General features: G+C 38.6%; 1 protein-coding gene and 1 long non-coding RNA gene across 3 annotated transcripts; one reads left to right on the forward strand and one right to left on the reverse strand.

The window, feature by feature from the left end:
- The first annotated feature begins 1,912 nt into the window (after window positions 1-1,912).
- cacnb3a (calcium voltage-gated channel auxiliary subunit beta 3a) lies at window positions 1,913-26,275 on the forward strand. Of its 2 annotated transcripts, XM_042492549.2 has the most exons (15): window positions 1,915-2,281; window positions 3,421-3,513; window positions 14,326-14,445; window positions 15,258-15,380; window positions 15,463-15,578; window positions 15,658-15,737; window positions 15,845-15,864; window positions 16,653-16,730; window positions 17,158-17,216; window positions 17,314-17,414; window positions 17,495-17,646; window positions 17,730-17,825; window positions 19,988-20,158; window positions 20,357-20,402; window positions 23,656-23,774. In XM_042492549.2, exons 1-14 carry the CDS (start codon window positions 2,201-2,203, stop codon window positions 20,384-20,386), a joined length of 1,320 nt encoding a protein of 439 aa, XP_042348483.1. In that variant the 5' UTR covers window positions 1,915-2,200; the 3' UTR covers window positions 20,387-20,402; window positions 23,656-23,774. The 2 variants fall into 2 exon arrangements, with proteins under 2 accessions (XP_042348482.1, XP_042348483.1); XM_042492548.2 differs by lacking the exon at window positions 20,357-20,402 and having other exon boundaries at window positions 1,913-2,281; window positions 23,656-26,275.
- Window positions 20,080-23,265, reverse strand: LOC148188693 (uncharacterized). The gene is made up of 3 exons (XR_015777451.1): window positions 20,492-23,265; window positions 20,257-20,360; window positions 20,080-20,174 (listed from the first exon to the last, which is right to left on the reverse strand). It is a non-coding gene; the product is annotated as an uncharacterized LOC148188693 (long non-coding RNA).
- Window positions 26,276-27,926: the final 1,651 nt, after the last annotated feature.

Below are 27,926 nucleotides of genomic sequence, written 5' to 3' on the forward strand. Positions count from 1 at the left end.
AGATTAAAAATATTTCTGTCTGCCTTTGGCAAATATTTAATCAAAACAGAAACTTTTAACATCATACAGCCTACAGCAAGTTCCCTGCAACTGTTTTTAAATAAATTTCAGTGACAATTTAAATTTAAAAAAATGAATGAATAAAAATAGCTCCATGAGGTTTTAGCCATTTTGCTAAATGGGAAATCTTACTTTTGGGTAACTATTTTTAATAACCTACATACTTTTTCTCAAAAGTCATGTGTGTTAAATTTAGGGGCATCTATCAGTAGAAATGATGTTTCTATATGTTCTCATTATATTCACCAGAATCATTATGTTTTCGTCACAAGAGGCACTGATTTCTACAAATGGAGCAGATCCTCTTCCATGGTGTCCATGATGCTGTTTAACCGACGGCCAAGAAGGGGGACAACAAACACTGGTTCTAGATAGGGGTATTCTTGTTTTGACCGCAATATTTTTCCTACACACTTAGCACACTGTAGTCTTACACCTTCATACAGGACTACCGTCTCTTTGGACTAGGCTATAAGAACATGTGGTCATCATTTTCACTATTTTCCTCATTTTTAGAGTTTAACTATTAGAGTTTTAACTATCTGTTGATCAATAAAAAAATTAAAAATCAGCAGATTAATGCAATGATGAAATAATCATCAACTGCAGTCCTATGCAAGATACAGCACATAGGATTCGAATCTCATGACTTGACTTCAGGATTTTCTAAACTTGACTTGGAGCTTGAGTGCAAAGACTTGAGACTTACTTGTTACTTGCAAAACAATCACTGGGTCTCAGCTCTGTATAACATAATACTATGTCAGTCATGGGGGCATTTTTCTGATTCAGTACCTTTAATGGTAACAGAATATCTGAATACTTCTTCCAACCTTGCTTAAGCCTTTAAAACTGGAGCGACATCACGTTTCTTGCGCTGCTTTCAAATGCATATGTATATATATATATATATATATATATATATATATATATATGTATATATATATATATATATATATATATATATAATGGATGGATGTGTGGAGTATTATATTTTGATTGCATTTTCTGCAAATTATGTTGTTTTACTTTGTTTTCTGATATTGTGAGGTCTTGCATTGTGAAGCACTTTGAATCTCTGGTTTAGAAAAAACGCTAGGCTACAGAAATAAACTTTGATTATTTTTATTATTATTATAATTATTATTATTATTTTTATTAGACTGGTGTAATTTCTGTCGAAAACATGGGAAAATGTCAATGAGCAACTTAATAAGAAAATTGCAAGAAATTAGTAAATCTGAGAGGGAAAAAAGCCAGGGAGAAAAGTCAAGGGAAAAAAAGCAAGGGAAAAATCTTTATTTATAATTATCATAATTACATATTTAAAATTATGTTAAAGAATTATTAAAAATTTTGATGCATGTTTTCAGGTAATTTCCTTGTTGTTTGTTTATTTATGTATTTATTTTCAGATAGTTTTCTTATTGTTTTTGCTATTTTCTTGCTAACTTTGGGGTCATTTCTTCTGTCATTGCTCATTGCCCTCTTAACCATGTTTTTGAAAGAAATTAAGCCAATTTTGTTTAGAATTTAAAGTGCCTTTTCATGATTTATCTATGTGTATATCTGTGTTACAAAAATCTCCCCTATATTATGAATTCAGGGGTCCACTCTTTGAAGAGCCCACATATATTTGACTGTGGTTTTCAGTTTGAATCCTCCGTTAACAAACAAATAATACACACAAACGAGGGAGAGCACAGTGTTTACATAAACCAGCACGCGTCTAAATAAAAAAATATTAAAATTATACGCGTGTATCCTGTTTTGAATCGATTTTTGGGCCAGCAAAGCCAACCTTGACACCCCCGGCAGAGACTCACACTTAGTACGGACCTGTACGGTTGCTCGAGCGATGACGCTTCAGTCCTAACGGTTTATTTTAGCTCCGGTATTTTTCCTGCTCGCTTTACATTTTCACACCCGATGTAGCTTAAAACACACATTTTTTTTGTTTTTTGTTTTACCCTAGCTCATCTTTTAACATCAGCTGGATATAAATCGGATAATAATATTTTCCGCTCCTTCATGCCGCTTCCCCCGCTGCCTTTTACTGCATTTTAGATGTATTTGGTGTCCCTTGTTTCCTCCAGTAACCCATGTCTGTGTGCATCCCGCCTCCCTGCGCTCTCAATAGATGGTGCAAGTCAAAATGTCCAAGTCGCCCGTAGACCCTCTGTCTGCTGTGGAAACAGGCTCTCAATCGCACTATTTTCAGGTAAATCCACCACACTTCTCACACACATCTAAGGAGTCAAGTGCGTGTGGAGAGAAATGGTTAGCTAATGTCTTGCTACTTGTTGTTGCAATACAGGCGTCGCGATTTGGCAGGGAGCTACTTTTTTAATTTATATATTTATATATATTTTTCACCTCCGCCTTCACTGAAACTGCAGATTGATCGGTAAAAAAGCCAATGGGTGCGATCACTAAGTGGGCTCACATATGGTTATTAAGCCTCTCATGCACACAGAGAGAATAAAATCTATTACATGTTGATACATGCTGCTTCTGTCTGATCAGGCCTCTTTTTTTAATGGGTTTTTATTATTTATTTCAGTGTATTTCCTGATAGAGGTGTATGAAAAGAGGCATAAATCAGTGACATGAATATATGCTGATTTTTTTTTTGGCATAAAACAGGCAGATCATGACTCTGACTCACCTGTAGCCTGAATCTACAGGGCCTGTCAGCACACTCACCGCAACATCCACCACGCTCTCTTATTAATGGACTGTGTACAAGAGGCCTGGGGAAAATCTGTCTCCTGCATTACACAGAGCAGCAGTGCAGCTGGAATAATTTAGTCCTGAAATGTAGGTGATATTGGCAAAGCTACAGCAGCTTAAGACTCAGATTCACTTTATTGTTGCATCTTATCATGTTAAAAAATACAAAAAGAGCAACATTTTTGTGTCATGGCCCCTTGACAATGATGTTGCACACAATAAAATGCTATTGTGGATACAATGTAAAGTGCATAGTATATAGTGCATAATCAAAGTGCCTTAAAGTGCATTGTAATTACACTTAAAGCAATACTGGAATTAATAATGTTCTATGAAATATTAAAATGAGTAGTTATCATAAGAACTACACTAAAACCTAAATCAAAAGACTTCATAATCATAGCAGAAATACACTAAAATAAATAAGAAGCTGCTTGCCTGTGAAGGAGCGAAAGACACAGCAGCCTTGCACGGCGCCATGTTCTCCATTTGAGCTTATTTTAAACCACTTCTCCCCAAATTTAAGCTTTTATTTAGTCATAAATACAAGGAAAAATAGCCTAAAAAACAACTAACTGTCTATTAATCTTTCTTTATTCCCTCCCCTGTGTGTCTCTTTCATCATAGCTGCCCAGGAAGTTGCCTAAACGCAAGAGCCGCTTCAAACGCTCAGATGGCAGCACGTCTTCTGATACAACATCCAGCTTCATCAAACGGCAGGTAAAAAAAAAAAAAAGCTCCCAGAGCCATTTGTTGGCTTCCCTTTTCCTTATTTATGCATGCATTGAAGGCTACATCACAGTCACACTCACTGTCAGTGGGAGGGAGGAGCTGTAGCTTGTATGGAAAATGTAGGCCATGTTGTGCTCTGAAGTCTGAATAAACCTATAAGGGGTTGAAGTTTTCAACAGAACAGGTGTCTTATTTTTTTGGCACATACATTGAATTCACTTATAAGCTATAGGTGTGGAATCAAGTTTCCTCATTTGGACTTGCAGTGGCTACAAAAAGGCATGTGTTGCTCTGCATTCATTATTCTTATTTCCATGAATGTCTCAGTTCTGCATCTTTATCCTCAGAGCCACCTTCTCGGGTTCAGTTGTTATTTTGCCCAGCAGAGAGCAGCAAAATGCTTGAAAAGTGCCAGTGCCTCACATCAAAATCCCAACACAGCCCATTTTTTTAATTAATGCTTTCAGGTCATGCACATGTGGAAGACTCAAGTGGAGATTTTGTGTTATTTAAGACAAAACTCTCACTGATTTTTGGGCTTTGTGGTGTTACTGCGGGACTGTTGTTAACCATACAATCTCATTTAGATCAGCTGATGTGATCAAGAACTGACTTGTTTGTTTCTGAAGATGTATTTGTGTAAAGCGGAGCGGGCTGTAGCAGGGTGTCTGCAGGACCTTAAAAAGTCTTAAAGTGTCTCAAATTCAGTTGTGTAAATATTAGGCGTTAAAGTCATTAAAAAGTCTTAAAGTCTAATTTGTGAGGTCTTAATTGCCGCAAACACTTCTATCGATCTAATTTCAGTTTTCCATTGTGAACATTTTTTGTCTTTTTTGGGTCATTTTTGACCTACCACCAAACAAAATATTTTATTTTACACTTATCTGTCCGCAAAAATGAAGATTACTTGACCCACTGTAGTAATATATTCCCTCATTTATTCAACTGCAAAGCTTTATTAAAAAAAAGGATGATTTGTTCAAAAATCTGTGTTAAATTTGGCTAAAAATTATCTTGAAAAGGTCTTAAAAAGCATTAAATGTAGTGCCTGACACCTGCAGACAGCCTGTGCAGTGTCCAGCAGAGGGGAGAACTTGATCCCGGTACCAATCAGGTTGTAGGCAGTTAAGAGGTTTCACTGGGCTACAGACGTACTGTGCATGCAGAGCTTATCCCGAACCACAGTTACATCCCCAAAGTTCACGGGTCTCGATACATCAAAGAGTCAGGAGTTGGGAAGGATTCAAATATCTTCCCTCAAAATGAGCCTGATGCACTAATGACAGAAACTACAAAGCTCTCTCTACTCCTGCAGGGGTTTACAACATCTCAGCTATCCACTTAGTCCTGATTAATTAATCTAGAGCTGAAATGATCAGAGGAGGATAGAATAGTAAAAATTCACTTCGACAAACCTGGAAGTTTATTAAAACATTAAAACATACACATGTCAAATAACAATATTGACAGCACCAAGTAGTTGATTAATTGATAAGCTGTTTAGAGCTGCAACATTTAAAAATTAGATGTTAGCGGTTACATTAATCGCCAGATAAGTTGATAATTGATTAATCAATTTGATTTTTTTTTTGTAAGAAAAAGAGGTCAAAATTCTCTGATAAATTCTCATAAATGTGCGTATTTTTTAGGGTCTTTACTCTTCTATGACAGTAAACTGAATATCTTTTGTTTGTGGACAAAACAAGACAATTGAGAACATCATCTTGGGCTTTGGGAAACACTGATGGATATTTTTCACCATTTTCTGACATTTTATAGACCACACAACCAATTGATATAGTTGAGAAATAGTTGAGAGATTATTGAATAATGAAAATAATTGTTAGTTAAAGCCCTAAAGCTGATAGAAAGAAAATTAATCTGCAAGTATTTTGAAAGTTCATTAATATTTTAAGTCATTTTTCAAGTTTAAATGCCAAACACACTCAATCAATATAGGAAAAATAATCAGCAGACTGGTTAATAATGTGAATATTTGTTAGCTGAAACCCTGAGCTGTTTAAAGTAGTTTTTGTCCAGACTTAATCAACTAAATCCTTAAATGAAAATCTAAAAATCTAGGAGATGAAAGAAGTTGAAATGCCTCTTCAATGGAATAAAGTGGCGCTGATGAAACAATCAGTCAATGATCTAATCAGTTGTCAAAAAAACATATTTTGGGTAGTTGATTGATCATTTAATATGAGCCTATAAGGTTTCAAAAATAAATAATACAATCTCAAAGGGAAACTCAGCAGTAAATCTCTGATGTTTTGCTGCTCCAGCTTCACTTCTCAGCCTGGTAAGACCAGTGGCGTATAAGGGCTAATGTTGGCAAACGTTAGCACAGAATAGAATAAAATATCTGTATTGTCATTTTACAAGTACAGTGAGGTTCAATTTGCAACTTATGTTTGATGAACTTATGTCAATGCCATAAAAATACCAAAAAGTACAGTTAAAATGGCAATAAAATGGCATTCAAGTTAGAACATTGTAAACTGTATCGGTAAAGTAATAAAATCGTGCAAAAAGCTCAGATGCTGCATTAAAATCAAACAGTGCAAACAGAGCACATGATGTAAACACAGTACAGGTGAGTGTATTAGTCCATGTACTCTGAGATTACTTGTTAGTTACAGCAGCTGTCAGTGACTGTGTATATAGTGGATATAAATACACTACTGCTGAGTACTTGACATTGCTAAGATTGTTAAATGATGTTTAAGCGATTGTCCTTTAATTGTCTATAAAACATCAGAAAATAGTGAATAATTCCTGTCACAAGTTCCCAGGGCCCAATGAAATCTTATTACTTTACTTTTTTTGCATACAATATCAACTGTTGTATTTAAACTCAACATGAGGAAAGAATCTCTAGTTAATAAAAAAAGAAATATGTTCGCAATCCTACTGTGTTCAAAATACAAAGCTGATACATATTAAATGAATTACTTTAGTTAAAAAAAAACACTCACAGTTTGTTTAAAGGAATATGTTATTCCCCAAAGAACCATTTTTATATCCATTAATTTGTTGAATTTGTGAGGGGAATCTCTGTTTTTCTCACAGGCTTCGATGGTGAACAAAGAATCCAAAAAACTGAAAAAGTTACTGATTTATTAAAGTTATAGGAGTCCTCCTTTAACAACAGTAGAACTAAGTTTCTTCGTTCACCGTGGAGGCATGTGAGAAAGTTTTCTTCACAAATTCAAGATATCTCGAAGTGAATAATTAAAGTACGAGTCATCATTTGGGGGGTTAGGTTTTAAATTCTTTAGTCGACTGCAACTAACCATTATTTTCTTCGTTATTATCAATATAATTATCAATTTATCTGCAGATAATATTCCTGAATAAAAATAAAAGCAGTGGAAATGCCAAAGTGAGGTCCTTGAATTTTTGGGTTTTATCGAACCAACAGCTGAAAATCATAAAATGTTTAATTTAATATTCCATATGACGTAAATAAGCAGCATATCCTCATATTTGAACACATATTTGGCAATCGTGCTTGAAACTGGCTCAAACAATTAATTGATGATCAAAACAGCTACCCATTAATTTTTTTTTTGATGAACTAATCATTGCTTCTGATATCAATATGCGGTTGAAACTCTTCATAAATTAACATATCACTTTAAAATTCAATCATTAGAGGCCTGATATCCCCTCCTCACCAGAACGAGTCGTTGCAAACATCATGAAAAATACCTCAGTTTCATGCACATAACCATTAACATGAGGGAATGTGGAGCGGTCTATCTGAGAGACGTTAGTGAGAATGAGGGGGAAAAAGGGCTGAGCAGACATCTTCTTCAGGCGGGGACATTAGTTATCCTGATCGGGGGGCTTAATGACAATCTCCAGATTCCTCGAGAATATTGCACGGCTTAAAATATTCATGATGCTCATTTTGAGGGCCTCGGGCGGTGTGATGTGTGGTTTTCATTGTTCGCACGAGCACCTTTTAGCTTCTTTTCAATCATTATACCTTCTCCCCGCACGCACAACAGGCATCCCCTCCCCAAATGATATGATGAAGGAGTGTGCAGGAGTAGTAGATCTCACAAACAGAGCAGATAGTTTCTTGTCTGTGATAGGGGTGGGGTGTCTGTGGAGGAGCAGTGGAGTATGACTCATTTCTGCAGCAGGATACAATAAGCAGTATGCTGCCATAAGTGTGGATATATGTGTTGTGTGTAGGACATGAGGAAGCAGCAGGAGAATTCTTGAGCTGTGTGTTGTGATTTTAACAGCTGTTTCCTCTCTACCTGTGCGGGTTGAATTTAACAGGATTTTAGTGAGGTGGTTTGATCAAGTGACGCAAAAAGCTGCGTTGGTTGGTTGGTTGGTTGGTGTGTGTGTGTGTGTGTGTGTGTGTGTGTGTGTGTGTGTGTGTGTGTGTGTGTGTGTGTTTGGATGGGATGAGGTGGGTTAAGAATAGAAAAGAAGGTGTTGCCGGATCCAGTGCAGGTCGTCCCTGGTTAGGGGACGGGACACAGTAGAGTCTGTCTGCATTTTACAGCATGTAGTGTATAAAGAGAGAGGGAGGGACCGGCAGCAGCATCAGCACATTAACTGAGTAAGTACAAATGACTCTCGACTGTCTTCTTCTTCTCACATCTCCCTCTTTCATCTTTGGTAGCGTTTCCATCGCATTGTTGCCATTCCTCTCCCTGTTTTCCTTTGTCTTCCTCCCTTGCCTCCCCCCTCTTCATCAACACTCTCTTGTTTCTCTCATTCCTTCACCTACTTTACTTTTTGATTGCCGTCACCCCGTGCGCGCTCTTCACAGTTCCTCGCCGACTCTCGTGATTGATCAATTTGACATACAGTATGCCTGAGCCTGACTTTGATATCGATGTAACCGCAGAGTGATTTATTGCGTGGTGTATCAAGAGAGCTGTGTGCATGTGTAACTTGCTGACATTGAATTATGACCGCACAGTTAATCGAACACTTTTTGAAATTGGATATTTGGCCACTGGATTTCCAAATCACTGGCGCTTGCAGGTTTTTTTTTTGTGTGTGTGTGTGTGTGTGCATTTCAGCCTCCTGAATAATATATTTTGCTGTTGTGCAGAATCTCCTTCCTGCACAGAGAAATTTGATTTTAGTAATTGTATGCACTCCCTGTATTTATTACAGATAATTATATGGAATATAATATGTTTCCCTTTTTTAGTCCCTTAATCACAAATAATTTATATTCAATCTTACTGTCAAACATTTTGCAGGTATGCAGTAGATTTTTGAGTCAGATTTTTCTTGCAATCCAGGCAGTCTTTTTTGGGGGGGGAGGGGTCAGTCAACCACTTTCAGTAGATTTACAAGATGTTAGAAAAAGTTTAATTATTGTGTTAGTCTGACCTAAACGAGATTTTCACAAATAAAAAAAAATTGCGCCAAGTCCATTTGTCAATTTCGGGCTAACACACCTACACTGCAAAAACTGAAGTCTAAGTAAGATAACATAAAAATAAAAATAAAAAAACTCTTAAATCTTTTATCTAGACATATGTGCTTTTAAAAAAAAAAAATCTGTCTGCACTACTTTTCAGATATCTGTGGTTCTTTGAGACAAGATATTTTACAAAAAAATCTCTTTTCCTATTCTGTTGGCAGATAATTTTGCTGATTTTAAGTAATATTTTCCTCACTTTATTGCTTTTTTCCTTGTTTTTAGAGTTGACATTTTTGTGGAGTAAATAATACGGTTGGGGGTGGATTTACTTTTTCATGCATACGCCTCAGTTGGACGACTGGTCAAGTCATTCTGCAAATGCTCCATAGTCCCTGCGCTGGGCTTTAACCCGGAAGTCCAACAGCATAAATTCGCCTGCCTTTGGACATCACCATAAGCACGAGGGATAGCATGCATCTCATTTGTACAAAAAAATAAAGCGTAATGTACTTATGAAATGTACAGCGCAGAAAAAGTTAGCCATATTGTCACCATTCCACATGCAACCCGTTTGCTACTTGTTAACTTGTTTGGTATGGGACACAATAGGTCAACCGGAGGATGATCCAATTAAATTCATTAAATAGCAAATAGCCGAAAGGGGGCATTTCACCACCTACCACTGCAGAGTCGCACATACTTCTGTCAATAAATCAATCCCCCCACCCCCGCTTGTATACTGGAACAAGGACAGTAGTCCAGTTAAATGGCTTAATCGAGATATAACTGTGCATGTAAACGTACTATACGATCCAAACTAAAATATCTCAACAAATATTTGACAGATACTATACTCATGACTCAGAGGATGGATTATTGTAATTTTAGTGATACTGTAATTTTTCCTCAGAGATGCAGCATTTTATTTTCCACAGTTACTTCAGTTGTTCCACTGTCTGCCATTTTTGCTACTGCTGATATTACCTACAGAGAACTTACACTGATATTGTTTTGTTACTGGGAATAGCTATCGCTAGCTAGTGGGGAAAATAGAGGTGCTACCCCACCTGTCTTGGTTGTGCTACAGTGCTACATCTCCTACAAGCCTTGAAGTGAACCTTTATTTTCCTGGTAACAGACAGAACTGCACAGTGAAAGGGAGGCTTTTAGAGAAGCAAAGCGTATGGTGTCATTATTCTGTAGTGATTACATTAAGTAATCAACATTCACTTCATCGTGATAAGTTAAAGCATCACGTTGCGTCGCCTGACGTCGCTTCGCCTCACGTCGCTTCGCCTCACGTCGCTTCGCCTCACGTCGCTTCGCCTTTTGTGGTCAGGTGGACACTCACAAATGTCCCCAGCACAGAGCTCAAACTCCCACAGCAGCTACAACCCGTACAGTCTGTGTGTTGAAGTTGAGCGCAGCGTATTTGACGGAGTCGGTAGTTCAGCGTGAAATGCCACCAAAAGGTTTCAAAGTATAATTAAACTGCAAGGTACTCCATTCACATAACGGGGATCGAATAAAGCACTCAGCTGGTATCAGTATCACTTTAAGGATACTAGTATTGGAACTAGTATCATCATTTTTTAAAAGATACCAGCAATAACCAGCTATGTAACTTTCAAAATTAACACTTTTGTGTCTGGCCCAAGGGATGCGCAGTGTCGAGTGTGAAGTTGTTTGGATGAGCGGTTCTCGTGAAAGCTGCAAGCAGCAACACAAGAGGCGAAACAGTCTGCTCGATCTGAACAGACGCGCTTCAAACAGGCACTGCACTAACAATAATAACTGATTTATGTGTTTTCTGATGTTGTTCCTTGTGTTTAGTTTGGGGGTTTTGTTTACATTTTGATTAATGATTGTTGCTTTAATTAAAAATGCTATTTGGCATACTCTGTCATGGCTAACCAGTTATTAACCCTTTGAAACATGGGCAAATTGCATTCACTGCTTTGACTCAGAAATAAACAAGAAATTAGTAAAAAATATAGGGAAATTACTTTAAAAAAATAGCAACAAAAGAAAAAAAAAACATAACCCCAATACAAGAAAATGATCTGAAAAAATGCTTAAAAACGGTAATAATTCTGTAAAATAAATTTAAATATTAAATATTATAATTATGATAATTATATAGTTCTCTGGACATTTTTCCTAGCTTTTTTTTTAGAGTTTAAATCTGCTAATTTCTTGCTCAAGTTGCTCAAGTTCAAAGGTTTATTTATATTTACTTTATATAAATACTTTACTTAAGACTTGCTTTATTAATACTTGTGATACTAGGTTTCAAAGGGTCAACCAAAAATTTGAGAAGCCGACTCTTAATGTCTTCTCCAAAGAAAACTGAACACATTTGAATACAAACTGTTAAACCAGTGAACAGTAAATCAGTAAAATCGTGACAGAATTAAAGCAGAAACCCCCTGCTGCTCTGTCCCCAGACCGTAGGATGACTTGGCCCTCTCGAGGACTCGACGAGCTGGATGACACACTTCCTTGTTGGCCCCTCCCTGTGGAGTTGAGGCCATCAGTGTTGCAGTGTGTGAAGAATAATCACAGAAGCAGAATAGAAAGGAACAGAGTTAAATTTAGCCCCCAGACGGGGACATTAGCAGGAAAAACAAAAAACAAGACACCCTCGGACCAGACGATGAAGATGTACTCTCATCGTTACGCTCTGCATTGCAGCTCAGCTTCACCTGCAAAACACAGTTTTCTGCTCACTTGCATCTGCGCTGACACTGTTTTGTTTTCGGATTTGACAGGTAGCAGCAGAGGTCCACAGCCTCGTGTCCAAACATTAATAATGAACAGCAATCACAGCCCAGGTAGCTCTCTGTGTTCTCACATCATCAAACAGCTCTCTGACATAACGCCTTTCCCTCGCGCCCACCACCATATTTATTCCACTTTTATGTCTGTGTGTGTTTGAGCGCGTTCCCAGTGAAGACAGGGAAGCTGTTACAGTGAGAAAAAAAAATCAGATTCATGTCTTTATCAGACTCTAGCGCCGTGCTCCTAATCAGCCAGGTATGCAACTCTCTCTGACCGTCTCTTTCTGTGTGTCTCTGTCTCTTCGTGGTCCTTCCTCCTGCTGCTCTTTTCTTCTATCTACGATGAGGATAGATATCTAGGTCTCACTCCACTCCTTCATAGCATTTTATTATGTTCTAATCTCATCTTCCCCTCGAGATAGCCTCGCTTTATCTTGTCGTATAAATCGTTTATACACTCGCTCGTCTCGCCAGCCATCCTTCAGTCACTCTCTGTCCTCGTAAACATCCTTCTTTTTTCAGTATATCTTGTCAACGACATCCCTCCCTCCCCTCCTTTTCTCTGTCTCTTTCCATCCATCCCGTTCTTCTTCCTCACCCTCCTTTTCTCTCTCTCTGTGCTGCTCTGGCACTGGTGCAGTGTTGCCTTGCAGAGCTTGTGAGTGCTAGAAATCAGATCTAGTTATCTAACATAGACACACACACACACACACACACATAAAATAAACGAGGAGAGGTGTTCGCCTGCCGTTTCTCTGGGGCTTGAGGTGATAAAAAAAATGTTTTGGATTATATGCATTCTGAAGTGCAGAGAAAGCTAAAGGTGGTGGCTGTTTTTTTCATGTCCGGGCACTTTTTTTGTTGTATTTTGAGCCTGAATTTCCTTTTGTTGTGCTGTTGCTAATTGGTCCTCCAGAGGATTCGTTTGTATATGTTGGCAAGATGGATGACCAGGACTAAGTCACTGCACTCCGGAGGAGAGGAAAACCAAAGAGAAAACTGTATTGTGTGCTGTTTTTTTAGTTTCGTAACACCTTGGTTTATTTGTAAGAATATGCCTGATCGTCTCAGTATATACGTGTATTTATAATTATTGGATTTACATTGACCTGTGAGTGTTTTCTTGTCTCGTTCGTCACTTCTTGTATTTTTTTATTTCTTGTTTGCCTCCTGTCTCACCTCTCGCTTTCTCTCTCTGTTGCCTGACTTGGATTTGTTTTTGCTGCAGCGGTTCTCTTTACTGACAGATTCAGGACTGAGTTCCTTCAGAGCAGCCAAATAGATACCAAATATAGGAGAGCTCTCACACACACGCACACGCACGCACGCACGCACGCACACACACACACACGATACCCAGACTGCATCTAGATCACCACCTCTTATTTTTGTCTTTTTCACGGTTTTCTCTTTGATATTCAGCATCATGGTAACAGTCATATTTCCGCGTTAAATAAATATTTCTCAATAAAATGTCAGAAAATATTTTTTTTTAAAAGCCCATAATAATTTCCAGAGTCCGTAGTGGTGTTATTCAATGTCTTGTTCTTTCCCTCCAAAACCAGAAATATTAAAGTAAACATGATATAAGACCGATATAAGCGAATTAACTTCACATTTGAGAACCAGTGAAACTTTTGCTTTAGAAAAGATTGAATCAGAATCAGTTAAATAGCAAATTGTCGCAGCTCTACAGGTTACAGCATGAATATTTAAGTAAATAATCGCAAAGAACATCTTACAGCAGCACCTATTAAACCATTTTCACCATTTTTACGTGTGAAATGTCTCTTTGTGCGCTCTTATCTGTCGCTTTCAGCAAAATGTGCGAGCAATCCTGGAACGTGTCCTTAAACCTCTTAGAGTGAAAAATGATAGCTAGCATATATTTTGCTAATGAGGATCCGTCCTTGGAGAATAAACATGGGGAGCAGAGGATGTATACGTGCTGCACTGTGGGGGATGATGGGATGGATTGGGGCCAAGCAGGAAAGAAGAGGAAGCAGTTGCCTCCTTTGTGCTATATTTGGTCTACCAGAGGATGGCTGGTGTGGGAGAGCAGCGCATTGTGTTGGAGATACATGGATGTGTTCATGAATACAGACACGTATTTGCATGAGCACCTGCACACGAAGACTGCAGAGCAGAAAGACCAATGAAAGCATGAGTAGAAACTGTAGATTTCCCTTTCTAACCTGGTGGTGATATTCCTCAGCAATCTTTGCATGACTACATAGCGTTAATATTAAAAAAATTGCCAGGTCCTTCAAAATAAAAGCACCACCGCTTTGATTTATTTAATTATAACAATGCGTTTTAAATTTCATTATAAAAGTACTTTATTTACCTTCCTTAAAGCCTTATTTATTAAATGCTATTATAACAGTAGTGTATTCAGCTTTATTATTTGACAGTAGCTACTTTAACTTTATTGTACTTTATTGTAACTTCAGTTCATTTAATATTTTTTTATTTAAGTAATTCACATTAGTTTAAAGGTCATTTAAAAAATATTGGGATATATATCATGTATCGCGATATGGCCTTAATATATTGCAATGTTATTTTAAAGCCATATCGCTCAGCCCTAATCATAAAAATAATATGTTACAGGGGTCGGCTGATTCGTACACCAGTAGACCGTCGGATTCAGACCTGTCAGCAGAGGAGGACCGCGAGGCGTATCGGCGTGAAGCCGAGCGCCAGGCACAACTGCAGCTCGACAGAGCTAAGGTACGTTGCATAGCGAGTTACGCTACTATATAATGTAGTATTTTAACAGCGTTATGAGTCAAAATGTGTAGTGGTGAATTCTGGAGCCACATGTGGGCCTCTAGATGAACTTACATAAGGCCACTCCCCCCACCACCAACTCCAAATAGGATTTTTGTGTTTTTTTAAGATTATTTTTTGGTAATAACAGTGGATGGAGACAGCAGTTGAAGGGTAAAGAGAGTAGAGATATGGCATGTAGCAAATGGTTTTGCCATCCGGGAAACGAACTGTGGACTTTATGCTCAGGGATGTGCCCATGTGGTATGCACCCTAACCCTAACACTGCCTTCTTTCTATGTTTTTTGAGAAATCAACCCAATTCTCTCAGGTTTCAAAGGGTCAAGCTATAACTGGCCAAAGAGCATTAACACTATACTCAACTTAGCCGTCCTTGTGTACCCTCAAATGTCAAACACACAGCAGGTCGAACATTTATGATTTCTGCCTTATTTTTGGCATGTTGGTGTCCGATCTTTTTTGTCGATATATCCCACTGTGATAATCTGAGGTCTCATCTGTCAAGCACACCTTTCCCTTCTGCTGTTCCCATGTGACTTTACGAACCAAATTATGTGTTGTCAGTAAAATAAGGACCTGATTTACTGCACTCTTTTTTTTCAATGTGATTTTTCATCTTTGTTCTCGAGGTCGAGATCAAAAGTCGAGTCTAAAGCCACCAGATTCATGATTCGAGTCCAAACATCTGTTTCTCGCGGTGTCATACCCACATACAGCAGTTTCCATCACCAACAAGTGTTTTTCTCATTCAGTCCAAACCTGTAGCGTTTGCAGTAAAGACGAATGTGAGTTACTGCGGAGCTCTGGATGAGGACTGTCCTGTCCAAGGAGCTGCAGTCAATTTCGATGCCAAAGACTTCCTGCACATCAAAGAAGTGAGTGATTATCTAATGATGATAAACCTTACATTAAAACAAAATAAGTGACACCACTCTGTTGTCTCTCTGAACTCAACAGAAGTATAACAATGACTGGTGGATCGGCCGGTTAGTAAAAGAAGGTGCAGACATCACCTTCATCCCCAGCCCTCTACGACTGGAGGCCATGAGACTCAAACAGGAGCAGAAACAAAGGTCGGTTAACACAATCAAATGTCTCAGAGGACTCGTTCCCTCGACGTAAGTCTGATAATTTAGTGTGTTGCTGTTGCAGGAAAACAGGAGGGAACTCCTCCAGTTTAGGAGACATGGTGACTGGGAGTTGGAGGACCACACCGCCATCTGCAGGTGAATGTAAGTACTACAGGTATTTCTCTGAATTATACTGGAACAAAAACCAACTTTTTTCTCTGCTGTCTTCTTTTTTCTTACATTGATTGTTATTATCTTGTTTTCACAAGCCAAACAGAAGCAGAAACAGGTAGGTTTTCATACTTCATGATGGCACAGCATTTTCTCACAATATGAACTTTGACTTTCCATTTTAAGGGACATTATCAGGGTCTTGAAAAACTTTACATAAGATTAAAATGTTATAAATTTCAGTAACAAAGGTCTTGAATATTTCTTTTTGCCTGCTGTAGAAACCATCATTATTTTATATTTTTTAAACAAGCTTTTGGGGAGATGTTACTACTTTATATTACTTTAGCTATAAACTACGTGAGACCAATGTGACAGTGGATTGAGCATGTAGGAGGCTGTTTAATCATTTTTTTATTTATTTATTTATAGTCATTGTTATTATGAAGCTCATTGGCATGTACAGTTTTGGCAGAAACTTTAATTAAATTAATTCGGTTTTCGTCACCAAATTTCTGCCATATATCTGGGTCCAGGTCATGTTAATTTATGAAGGATATTACTTAGAAACACTGTCATAAAAATCACAAAAATACGATGCAAAAGTCATTAAATAAATGTAATGAAATAGCTTTCGGCCTTATTGTCACTACTGTTTTTCTGTCAATTTCTGACTAACATAAATATAAAAAAAGATATTATGAATTGAATGAGTTTAATATTTAAGTCTATGTGGTATTAAAACATCTGCTGTTTAATATGATCTCTGCAGAAACCCCGATTTATTTATTTTTTTACCTTTTTTTTAGCTTTACACGACAAACAAACACAACCCCCATTGTTTCTTACCCCTGTTCTCTCTGCTCTTCGTCCCCCTCCCCTTGTTGTATCCCCTATTTCTGGCAGGAACATGTCCCTCCCTACGACGTGGTGCCCTCTATGAGGCCGGTGGTCCTCGTGGGACCATCGTTGAAGGGCTATGAGGTCAGCCTCTCCCCGTTTCACCTCCACCACACAGACTGACTCTTTTTTGTTGTTTGAATCAGAATCAAGTTTATTGGCCAAGTATGTTTAAGCATGAAAGGAATTTGGAGGAGTAAAACCGCCGTCACCATTTAACATCAAGCTTTTGGTGGGAATCTAAAATAAGGTTGGATACTTCTGAAACTTGTTTGTTTTCTCCATTAATCTTTAGATTTAACTTGACAGAAAAGCAAAAAGTCACTTTTAAAGTAAATTGTACTTGTTGGAATACAGTATTAGACATTACAGTTTTAATACAGTTTGTAAAGAATTCTTTTTACTCTCTCTCAAAAGTTACATTTTGGGACATAAAGTTATACCTCTACAAAACTACATGTGCATACATTTGTCAAAAAGTCTGTTTCTTACCTCTTTTCTTGCCTCCCAGGTGACGGATATGATGCAGAAAGCTCTTTTCGACTTCCTGAAACACAGATTTGAGGGAAGGTCAGTGAAATCTCTGTAACTGTAGAAAGTCGTTCGTTTAAAACAAATCTTAACAAAAGGTCTCACAGCATATTTTTCTTCTCTATTTATGCGGCAGAATCTCAATCACACGTGTAACTGCCGACCTGTCTTTAGCCAAGAGATCTGTCCTCAACAAAAGACCCATCATGGAGAGATCCAACACGCGCTCCAGCCTAGGTGACTAATGTAAAAACTCCTGACATCTTTTGGTTTAAAGAAACAATAAAAGTGAACTAAAATGTGTATTTTCTGTGCAGCGGAGGTTCAGAGTGAGATTGAGAGGATATTTGAACTCGCCAAAACGCTGCAGCTGGTGGTTCTGGACGCCGACACCATCAACCATCCCGCACAGCTCGCCAAAACTTCCCTCGCACCCATCATCGTCTACGTGAAGGTTTCCTCACCAAAGGTACAGCAGGTTACCTCGCTCATGAGCTCTGGATAACTCGTTTCTCTTGACCTTTAACGTTATCTTTACATCTTTTCTGTCAGGTGCTGCAGAGGCTCGTCAAATCCAGGGGGAAGTCTCAGAGCAAGCACCTGAATGTGCAGATGATGGCTGCAGACAAACTCTCTCAGTGCCCCCCTGTGAGTGCAGGATTTCTGTCTACTTTGGTTTTTCTTTGTCTTTGTGCACAGTATGAATATCTTTTATGAACATGTCATCTTCACTAGTGGAAGACGAGGAAGAAGAATGTGCTGAGTGTGCAGCACCTATTACAAACATTTGGGGAATATTTTCAGGGAATCAGTGTCAGTCGCTTCGTCCACCACTTTGACTCAAACTGAAATATCTCACTAACAACCCGATGGCTTTAGATTTTAAACAGACATTCATGGTCGCCAAACAATGAAGCCATCTGACTTGTTCTTTAGTGCCATCGTGAGGTTCACTTTTTTGACGTTAACTGAAATAAAGGATCGACCGATATTATTTTTTCAGAGCCAATACCAGTTATTAGTAATTAATGAGACCGATAACCATATTTGGAACCAGTATGTATTTACAATAAGAATGAAAATCTTTCTGTCAGTATTTAGAATTAGGAATATAACAAACGCCAACATAAGCTTTGTTTGAATGCCTTTAGTAACTGTTAAATCGAAACTGAGACTTTCAACGTCAGATACACCAAGATCCCAGCGACTTTTTTATAAAGTCAACAGAAAATTTAAAAAAAAGAATAAATAAGAATAGCTGCCTGAGGTTTTACTAAGTTCCTCCCATGCTGACAGTTTCTTTTCATTAATACAAATAATCAGCAAAATGCCAAATATCAGCCCCAGTAATTGAAACCAAATGCAGACAGACACCAACAGTAAAAGGGAAGTTGTACTGAATCCGCAGGAGAGCAGGGATGGGGCAGAGAAAAGTGCAGGCAGGGTTCAGATAACAGAGTCTCAAAAGCAAAGACACAAAGCAACACTGACAGTCCGACAGAGAATAAGTGGAAATGGACCGGATAAACACTGCAGGGCTGATGAGAGGAAGTGGAAACAGGTGAGCTGCAGGTGGGCGTGGAAGGTCAGGTGACTGGGGCTGGATGTTAAAGGTTACTGTAGGACAGACTGAGGGGATAAAGTAGAAACATTTGAGGCCATCTGGTAGAGAATGACTGAACATGTTTGGGGAAGTAATAATAATAACTTCATTTATATAGCACCTTTAAAAACAGAGTTTACATGGTGCTTTGACAAACAAAGCAAAAGCAGAGCGATACAACAACAGAAAGTCAAACAGTCCCATTAAACACATGCGAGAAGAAACGAGGGTGGAGTTTGGATAAAATTAAAAGCAGAGGACAAAAAATGCAAGATCCCTTTGGTGCATGTCTCTCCCTTTCTCTCCTTCTTTAACACTTAATCTGTTCTATCTAAAAAAGGCAAAAAATAATCTTGAAAGATTTTTCATGATGGCAGAGGGAACATTTTCTGACTTTTGAAACGGTGCTACATGACCAGAGAAAACAGAGAAATGGGACTTTGGCATTTGCTTTTGCTCAAGAGGTAGAAAACATACAACTACCAGAATGCATTGCGCTGCACCAGACCAATAAACACTCCTGCTGGTGGGTGATATAATGCAAGTTGCCTGTGTGCAACAAAACAATAAGTTGACCGTCTGGTATTTAACTATCTGAAATTACATTTTAACAGAAAGCTAAAATATGTTTCTGAAAACATTTTAGGTGAGAAATATGCAATGCAGTAACAGATCTTAGTTTATATGAAGTTTTGCTCCCTATTTTGACAGTTTGATCTGAATTTAGGTGTTTGTTTTTTTTTATGACCTTTAAACACTTTTATGCTAGTTGTCTATATCTGTATATTTATGCTTATGATTTTACCTTGTAGCACTTTGAGACTCGTTCTAATGTAAAGTGCATCACAAGAAACTCTATTATTATTATTATTATTATTATTATTATTATTATTATTATTATTATTATTATTATTATTACTGAGAGAGAGAGGTGCAGCTCTCTCGCTCCATCCACATCTATACGCTTTGTGACCTAATGTTGAAGTACAATAAATCCATCATCAGTGAAAATTTTGCTGGCAAAAGAGCGGGGAGATCTGGTCGTTGGTGGATTGTTTTGTACGTTTGTGTTTGTTTACACATGCTACCCACATTGTTGTGGTACACAGCTGGTTGAAAATTGATGAAGTATCCCTTTAATACTGTGAAAATCCATCTTTTGTGCCACGATAGCCCTGATATTCATTTAACTTTTGTTCACGTGCAGGATATGTTTGATGTCATTTTGGATGAGAACCAGCTTGAAGATGCATGTGAGCATCTGGCTGAATACCTGGAGGTCTACTGGCGTGCCACTCACCTCCCAGGAAACACCCCTCTTAACCCGTTATTGGAGCAGAGTCTGATGACCCCGCCTTCCGCCATCTCCAGCCTCCAGGTCAGTTTGTGTCCATCTGTTTAACAAAGCACTGTTTTAATAGTTATTACGACTCTCTCAGTAGTTTTGAACACGTTGTATGTTGTCGCTGTCTTTACCAGCTCTTCCCATCTCAGATTCGCACTCCTTTGTTTTGATGTGATTGTCTCCAGTTGTCTTGTCTGTCCTCTCACTCATTCATGCTTAACATTTTTGCAGTTTTCTGAAACACAGGAATTAATTGAATGATCGCTTACAAAATGGGGTGAGTAGTCAGGGTTTATATATGTATATAAATATAGTTATATATATTTATATTTGCACTCTAAACCCCAACAATCCCCTTGTACACACCTGAACACGACACGGCGGCTGAGACAGTGAATGAACAGCACTTTATTCATTCAGATCTCACCACAGAAAAGACGGCGTGTGTTTTCCTCACTGCATCCTGCCTCCTCTCCTTTAGTTGATGGTCTCAGGTGAATCACCGCTCCACAAGCTTTCTGGGAGGAAATTCACAAAGCAGCTTCACTTTAACACCATAAATGAGAACAGCATTTTTGGAAATCACAAAAGGTTTGAGTGAAATGTAAAAATCTGACCCTCTTTCTCTATTTTCAAACCTTCTCCAAGCATGCTTTGTGAATGCTGCCCCCGCTCACAGTGGCACATAACGCTGTTTTGAATGACGATTAAAGGCACCTGATCAATGCTTAAATAATGTATTCACTGGAAACTAAATAATGCATAATTTACACAACAATGAACTGAGACCATAACATCAGTACTGTAACATTTTTATGTTCTGGAATAACCTCCTGACCATCCATTCAACTGTTTCACTGGCATTTCTTTTGTTCAGTGTCTGAAATATTAATCTGTGTACACACAGACAAAACACTGTAAATTAAAAAGGACTTTGAAGAGACTTTATCAACACTGCAAACACTGCTGCATGCCAATTAATAACTCGCCAATCCTCTGTATATTGTATATGTTGTACAGTTCTGTCAAATTCTGTTAATTGCAGATTATGACCGCTGCTCCTTAGTGGTTTTTCACATCTAAACATTTTAGAAACTGAGCCGTGCACCTGCAGTTTGAGCTCCGATAATCTGACCTCTTTGTTGCTTTCTTTGTGTCTCTTGTGGCTTTGGACACCAGCAACACAGACAGTATTCAAAAATAGTTAAATCTGAGCAAATTAGCTTGATTTCATTCAAAAACATGGAAAAAAGCATTAAGGTATTTAACAAGGAATGACCCAAAAATTTGCAGGAATAAAGAGTTACAAGAAAATGACCTGTAAAATAGAGCTAAATAGAAAGAAAAAAGTAGAAAAAAACAACAACAACAAAAAACAATGACAGACCTGGAAAAAAGGGCAAAAAATTCAAATAATGATAAAATAAAATAGTATTTTTTTTTCCTGTGACATAATTTGAAAGATAAATTTATAAAAACAAGAGCTATAGTTTTTTGGGAAATTATCCCCTGTTTTTGTTTTGTTTTTTAATTTTATAATAATCTCTTTACCCTCTCTTTTTCACAATTTACAAATTTCTTGCATTTTACAGGGCATTTCTTGTCAAATTGCTGCTTGGCTTTGCCTCAATGTATCTGAAAGAAATCAAACCAATTTGTTTAAGAAGTTTAAATGCTTGTGAGAGACCTCTGAATGAAGCAAACTGATGTTAATCCAGGTTTCAAAGGGTTAAAGCAATAGTTCAGTCCAAAGTCAAAAACAGCAGGAAGCGTGCATACCTCCAACACTTGACAACTCACACCAAAACAATTTAAACTAATAAATAACTCTACAGAAGAAGAGAAATATGTAATTTTATTTTCGGGTTGAACTTTCCTTTTCAGTTTTTTTTTTTTAAGCCAATTTTCTTATGCTATAACTGAAAGCAGTAATTTACACCTAGTTGCTGTATACAAAAAAAACACCAAAACAAAAACAAATGAAAAAAAACTGCAATACAAGGAGTATCGGCAAACTGGAATCACAGCAGCCTTTACTTTTATTAATAATCACCAATAAAAATAAAGGAGCTGTTTTTCCTTTTTTGTTTTATATTACCATGCGCTTATTGTCAAATCTGATTTTTAGCTGTAAAATACTGTGAATAATTAAATTGGCATCAAATTTTGTTGCAGTGTTTGTACTTCTCACAGATATTTAGGATATATATATTTTAAATTCTTTTCAAGTCTGTCTTAAAACAACATTGACATGCACAAAAAACTAGGCTGAAACAGTAACTGGTTGCTGTAATTGTTCCAACTGGTTAGACTGGGTGTAATGGTGTTTCCTCTTAAAGTGCCTTAAATGTAAAAAAAAAAAATCCTGAAATTATTGATAATATTAAATATTTGTAGAAATATCCCACTGCAGCTCAGTTAAGACTCTGTCAAAAACACAAAAACAGATTTATGATTTTGTTGAACTTTACGAGCACTTTAAAGAAGGGACGCAGCCAGGAGGAAAACAAGGAACAAGTGCAGCAACCAATAACTTTTTCAGTGTACGTACAAGCATGTTCAGTGCTGTCTTAAAGGAATACTTCACCCACAAAATGACCATTTGTGTAACAGTTACTCACACTGTGTGATGTTGAATTCTCGAAGAAATATTTGTTTTTCTTGCATGCCTCCACAAAAAACGAAGAATCCAAAAATTGAGAAAATTCTTGATGAACTGAAGTCACCGGGGGTCGCAATAAACAACAGGAAACTATATCAAAACATCTGTTCACACACGCTCACAAAACCCGTGCAGTATAACCCAAGTCTTATATGTCCACTCGTGTACTCAGTACTTTGCAACACTGCAGGAGTTGTGTCAGAGTTTAACAAACGTTTCGATATACTTTTGCTGTTTTCGCAGCCTCCTTTTACTGAAGTTCATCAAGAATTTTTAAAAGCAAGCTCATGACCTACCTTTTTAGTTTGGCTTTTAATTGAACCTTAACTACTTATTTATTGACTATTTATTTATACATTTTAGTCTGTTATATTGTTTCCCTATATGGTATATTGTTTTATTATTTTTAACATTTTTATCTATTATTATTTGTGCTGTTATCCTTTCATTTACCTTTTATCTACTATTTAGAGTATTTTATTTATTTACTTATTAATATATTTATTCATTTTTATCTATAGTTTTTGCCTGCCTCTGGTGTCCGGTGTTGTGCTATACAAATAAAGCCTGATGTTGAATGTTTCTGAATGTTTCCTGTTTTTTGGTTCCTCGTTCACTGTGGAGACATGTCAGTTTTCTTCACAAAATTCAATGTAATATACGGTGATTACCTAATATACAAATAACATTTTTTGAGTGAAGTATTCCTTTAAGATAGATTTGAACCTGTACCTCAAAGTCCTTCTTGATGTGGTGTTTGCATTATTTTGTCGACCCTCTGTGTGTTGCTCTGAGAAGTCGTCCAGGTTTCAGAGGCTTTTCTGACTCTCACTTTTTTTTCTCCTTCATGACGACTAAAATCGTCCAGAACCAGAACAAGAACCAGCCGCAGCCTCGTGAGGCGGGGGGACTGGAGGGTGAGGAGGAGGAGGAGGCAGGAGAGGAGGCCCACTCCCCCCTGGAGCAGGACAGTCTTATGCCGTCTGACGAGGCCAGCGACTCCCTGTCTCGCGGCCGGAGGGGGAGCCCGTGCCACAGGGGGGGCGAGGAGGACGAAGAGGAGGAGGAGGAAGAAGAGGAGGAGGAAGAGGAGGAGGAGGATGAGTACGCCTCCCCCTGCCATGCTCGCACATACAGGGACATGTACCCCCCTCACCGTGGGCACACCGGCAGTGCCCACAGTGCCAACGGGCACGAGTCACAGGACAGGCTGCTCCAACGCGAAGCTCAGCAAGGCCACAACCAGAGGAACAACCGCCAGCGCAGCCGCCCCTGGCCCCGAGACACCTACTGAGGAACAAGCCCCTCCCACCCCCACCGGCCTCCAGATCAGCACCAAGCCCTCCGACTGTCCCAAACAAACAATTTAGAGATGAAAAATGTGCCCCAAAATCAGATGCCCAATATATTAAGTAGACAACTTTCGGTCTGTTTTTAAAGTCGCTCTCTTCCAGACTCCCAGTTTTAATTTGAGTTTCGGGGACGCACTGACCTCTCCGGGGTCACGTCGTTCAGATTAAAGTCAACAGGGCTACTCACCTCTGCAATGGAAAGGTTTCAGGCTACCAGCTGTACGCAAACTCAAACTTTAGCTGCTTTGCCTAAGGTTTCTCTATTGTAGGATGTCTCATATACTGGCCTTAAAATTCCTAAGACTTTTAACTATCTTTACTATTGCATGTATGAGTATAATTATTTTACGACTATTTGCACATTGACGTCAGAACAGGAACTGAATGATCTTTACGGATAAACTAATGTAGGAATGTCTACCGTTGAATCCACTTATGGGGAATAGTAATGCATTTGATAACAATGTATATACTGAATGGGCACCTGGTTTTGTTTCATTGCTACTATATTTGTTTGATTTCGTTAATTATGGACTAGTTTGTTGTTTCGGAGAAATGTCGCCACCCATGTGTTCAGTCAGTTTTTACTCTGAAGACGGTGAATGGAGACACACACACACACACACACACACAAACACATACAAACACACACATACACACAGAGTCAGTCAGACTGAGTCTCTGAGCAGTTACAATGACTACGTTTACATGCACTAAATTTTTTGCCCTTATTTAAAAAAAGACAATATTCCTACTAAGATGTTTACATGCATACTCAGAATAACGTGCCCAAACATGCCGTTTATCCCGTCAAAATTAGTTAAAGTGGAATGGCTGATGCATGTGCCAGGATTTTTTGCAGCCAAATGTGAAGCAGTCTGGATGAGAGTCAGCACCTCCAAGTCTGAGGCCACGATTCTCGTTGGAAACTGTTGGATTGCCCCCTTTGGGTTGGGAGAAAGTTACTGCCCAGGGTTTTGTTCATGAGTGAGGATGGAGCGTGAGGTGGACAGGTGGTTTGGCGTGGCGTCAGCAGTGATGTGGGCGCTATGCCAGGCTGTCGAGGTAAACAGGGAGCTGAGCCAGGAAGCAAAGCTCTCGATTTACAGATCCATCCACATTGTGACCCTCACCGATGGTCAGGAGCTCTGGGTAGTGACCGAAAGAACGAGATCACGGATACAAGCAGCCGAAGTGAGTTTCCTCTGGAGGCTGGCTGGGCTCAGCCTTAAAGATAGGGGGATAAGCTTAGACATCCAGAGGAGCTCACAGTAGAGCCGCTGCTCCTTCACGTCAAAAGGAGCCACTTGAAGTGGTCCGGGCATCTGATCAGGACGCCTCCTCGGTGCCTCCTGTTAGAGGTGATCTGGGCACGTCCATCTGGTAGGAGGCCCTGGGGCAGACCCAGGGATTATATATCTCATCTGGCCTGGGAACGCCTCTTAGTCCACCAGGAGCTGGAAAGCTTTACTGGTGAGAGGGATATCTGGAGTGCTGCTCAGCCTGCTGCCCCTGTGACCCGACCCAGACACAAATGTATGGATGTATACACGTCCAAAAAATGCTCCTGAAACCTGATCAATAACGGCATATCCCACGTCTTAATCAGAAAATACTACATACAGAAAAAAGACAAATTCCAAAAATCCAAACAGATTATGCTGTATGCTGGTTTCATCCCGATACAATATTATATCTCGATTCTTTGAACAACAATACGATATTTGCTGATATCACAAAGTCTGCCATGATACGATTTCAATTCGATTCAGGGGCCTTCGATCGATAAGAAACAATATCATCTGCCCGTTTAACACAATCTCTTACAGAAGAAGCTGCCACCGCTTTCTCTCTTGCTTTTGGCCATAAAAGATTAAAACGACACATAAATAATAAATAATTTTAACGGGAGTAAAGTTAACTTTAAATTGACACCACTAACACACATCAGACAGCAGATGGGATAAAATAACTCTCATGCACTTTTTTTAGCTTAACATTGTTGAAACAGAGCAGCTAATGTTGCTGCTAGAAGTTAGCAGAGTGAGATGCCGTCATGAAGTCTGTAACGTCATCGTTTACGCATGATGTGCTCTGTCTGTTGACCCTTATTTTCTCTGAAATCCAAAATATTTCCACAATTCTGATTTATACCCTTGGCTTCGATGTTTACGCTTTGCATCGATCAAATAGCACATTGAATCAATATATCAATCCAGATCGATGGATCGTTACACCCCTAATGTTTACATGACCTGTATCGAAGTCAGAATACTGTCATACTTATAATATTACTGTGCATGTAAACGTGGTCAGATGAAGCGGTATGACGCTGCAGTACAGCGTCAGTGTCATCTACAGTACAGTGCGTTCTGGGCATCACCCGTCTTTGCTGTTGCACAATCACTCTTAACACCTCTACAACAACAAAAAAATCTTAAAAAACGGGCACAGAGAATGTAAACACAACTAAGAAAAGGGAATGTTATCTTCTAAAGGGTGAATTATTTGCCAAACTTGCTTGTTTACATCAAACCATTCACATATTATCAAGCACACGCTGCAACCTGCTGCAGCTCCTCTTCAAATCTCCGGAGAATGTAAAGCTTGCATGCCTTTTTGCACCTCCAGCACCACCCGGTGTCTCCAAAAACCCAACCGATCGCCCTGTAATTCGATTGTAGCACGTTATTGATTGTAGCATCCACACACTTATCTCACTCCCCCTCCTCCCCTTGTGTGTCTTTGCCACATGTTGCGTTTCGTACTGCAGTTTATCAAAGCAGATCCTCAGGTGTAAAGTCCTACACACTCATCGTCGCGCTCAAACTCGAATGTGTCGTGCTCCTGAAGGACTCGTAGCACCCGTGACACGATGTCATTCTGTTCCTGCACCATTATTAGTCCATGAGCCGATAAAGTTGGACGTGATGCTGATGAGCAGCGACCCAAACAAAGGAGGGAGGGGGGGTCGACAACGTTATTAACAGCCGGCTTTTGGAGTTACTGGTTTACTGCTTCCATGTCTCACAGGTATCTCTATCTAGTGTTCTGTATATTTTGAAGACAAAAAAAATCAGCATGATTTAAAAAAAAAATCTATGCAAGTGTTGCATGAAATCTGATTGTTTCTTTTTACAGTTAAGTATTTCAGTAATGCATTGATTCTGATTCTCCTCGTTGTCTTGTAGTGATAGTCTTGTCTTTGGGGCTACTCACTCCTCACACCACTAACAACATGATTACTAAAAAAAAAAAAAAAAAAAATCAGAATGCATCACTTTATTTACCACAAACATTACGATTGGGGACATTTTTTTCTTTCTTCTCCACAATATTGGGTGGACACTGGCACTTTTAAAAAGTCACTCACTTAAAAATTGTCCCAGTCCCAGATCAGGCTTACAATTTTTATTTTAATTTGTGATAAAAATGAATGAGTGAATTATTATTATTAAAGCCCTGCATGTTTTAGTTCACCAATTAGCTCTTTCCATTATATTTTGGCAGAGTATGTTTTTTCAAAGCGGACCAATTCAGCAACTGATAAAGCAGTTGAGGTTTTTCAATTTATGAAGCACAATTTTTACAAAGGGTTATAATTTAGTCTCCTCTGTCTTATTCTGTATGCAATACTAAGCCTAACATTGAAAAACTTTAAACGCCTTAGACCATCTGGACTTCCTCTTTTTTGTGTGAGTAGATGAAAAAAAAATTGCACTACTTTTTTTTGGGATGGTTGCTTTGTAATGCAATAACTGCACTAAATATAACCGTGTATCCACCA

This window comes from Plectropomus leopardus, chromosome 9 (genome assembly GCF_026936395.1).
Source record: "Plectropomus leopardus strain MGB_pleo_1.0 chromosome 9, ASM2693639v1, whole genome shotgun sequence".
Taxonomy (NCBI): Eukaryota; Metazoa; Chordata; class Actinopteri; order Perciformes; family Serranidae; genus Plectropomus; species Plectropomus leopardus.

Excerpts from the sequence above, each read along its gene's own strand:
- cacnb3a (XM_042492548.2), top strand. The coding sequence starts at position 2,201 with ATGGTGCAAGTCAAAATGTCCAAGTCGCCCGTAGACCCTCTGTCTGCT. Across the intron at positions 15,738-15,844 it reads ACCGCCATCTGCAGGTGAAT|CCAAACAGAAGCAGAAACAG; the intron begins GTAAGTACTACA and ends TGTTTTCACAAG. Across the intron at positions 17,826-19,987 it reads AACTCTCTCAGTGCCCCCCT|GATATGTTTGATGTCATTTT; the intron begins GTGAGTGCAGGA and ends GTTCACGTGCAG.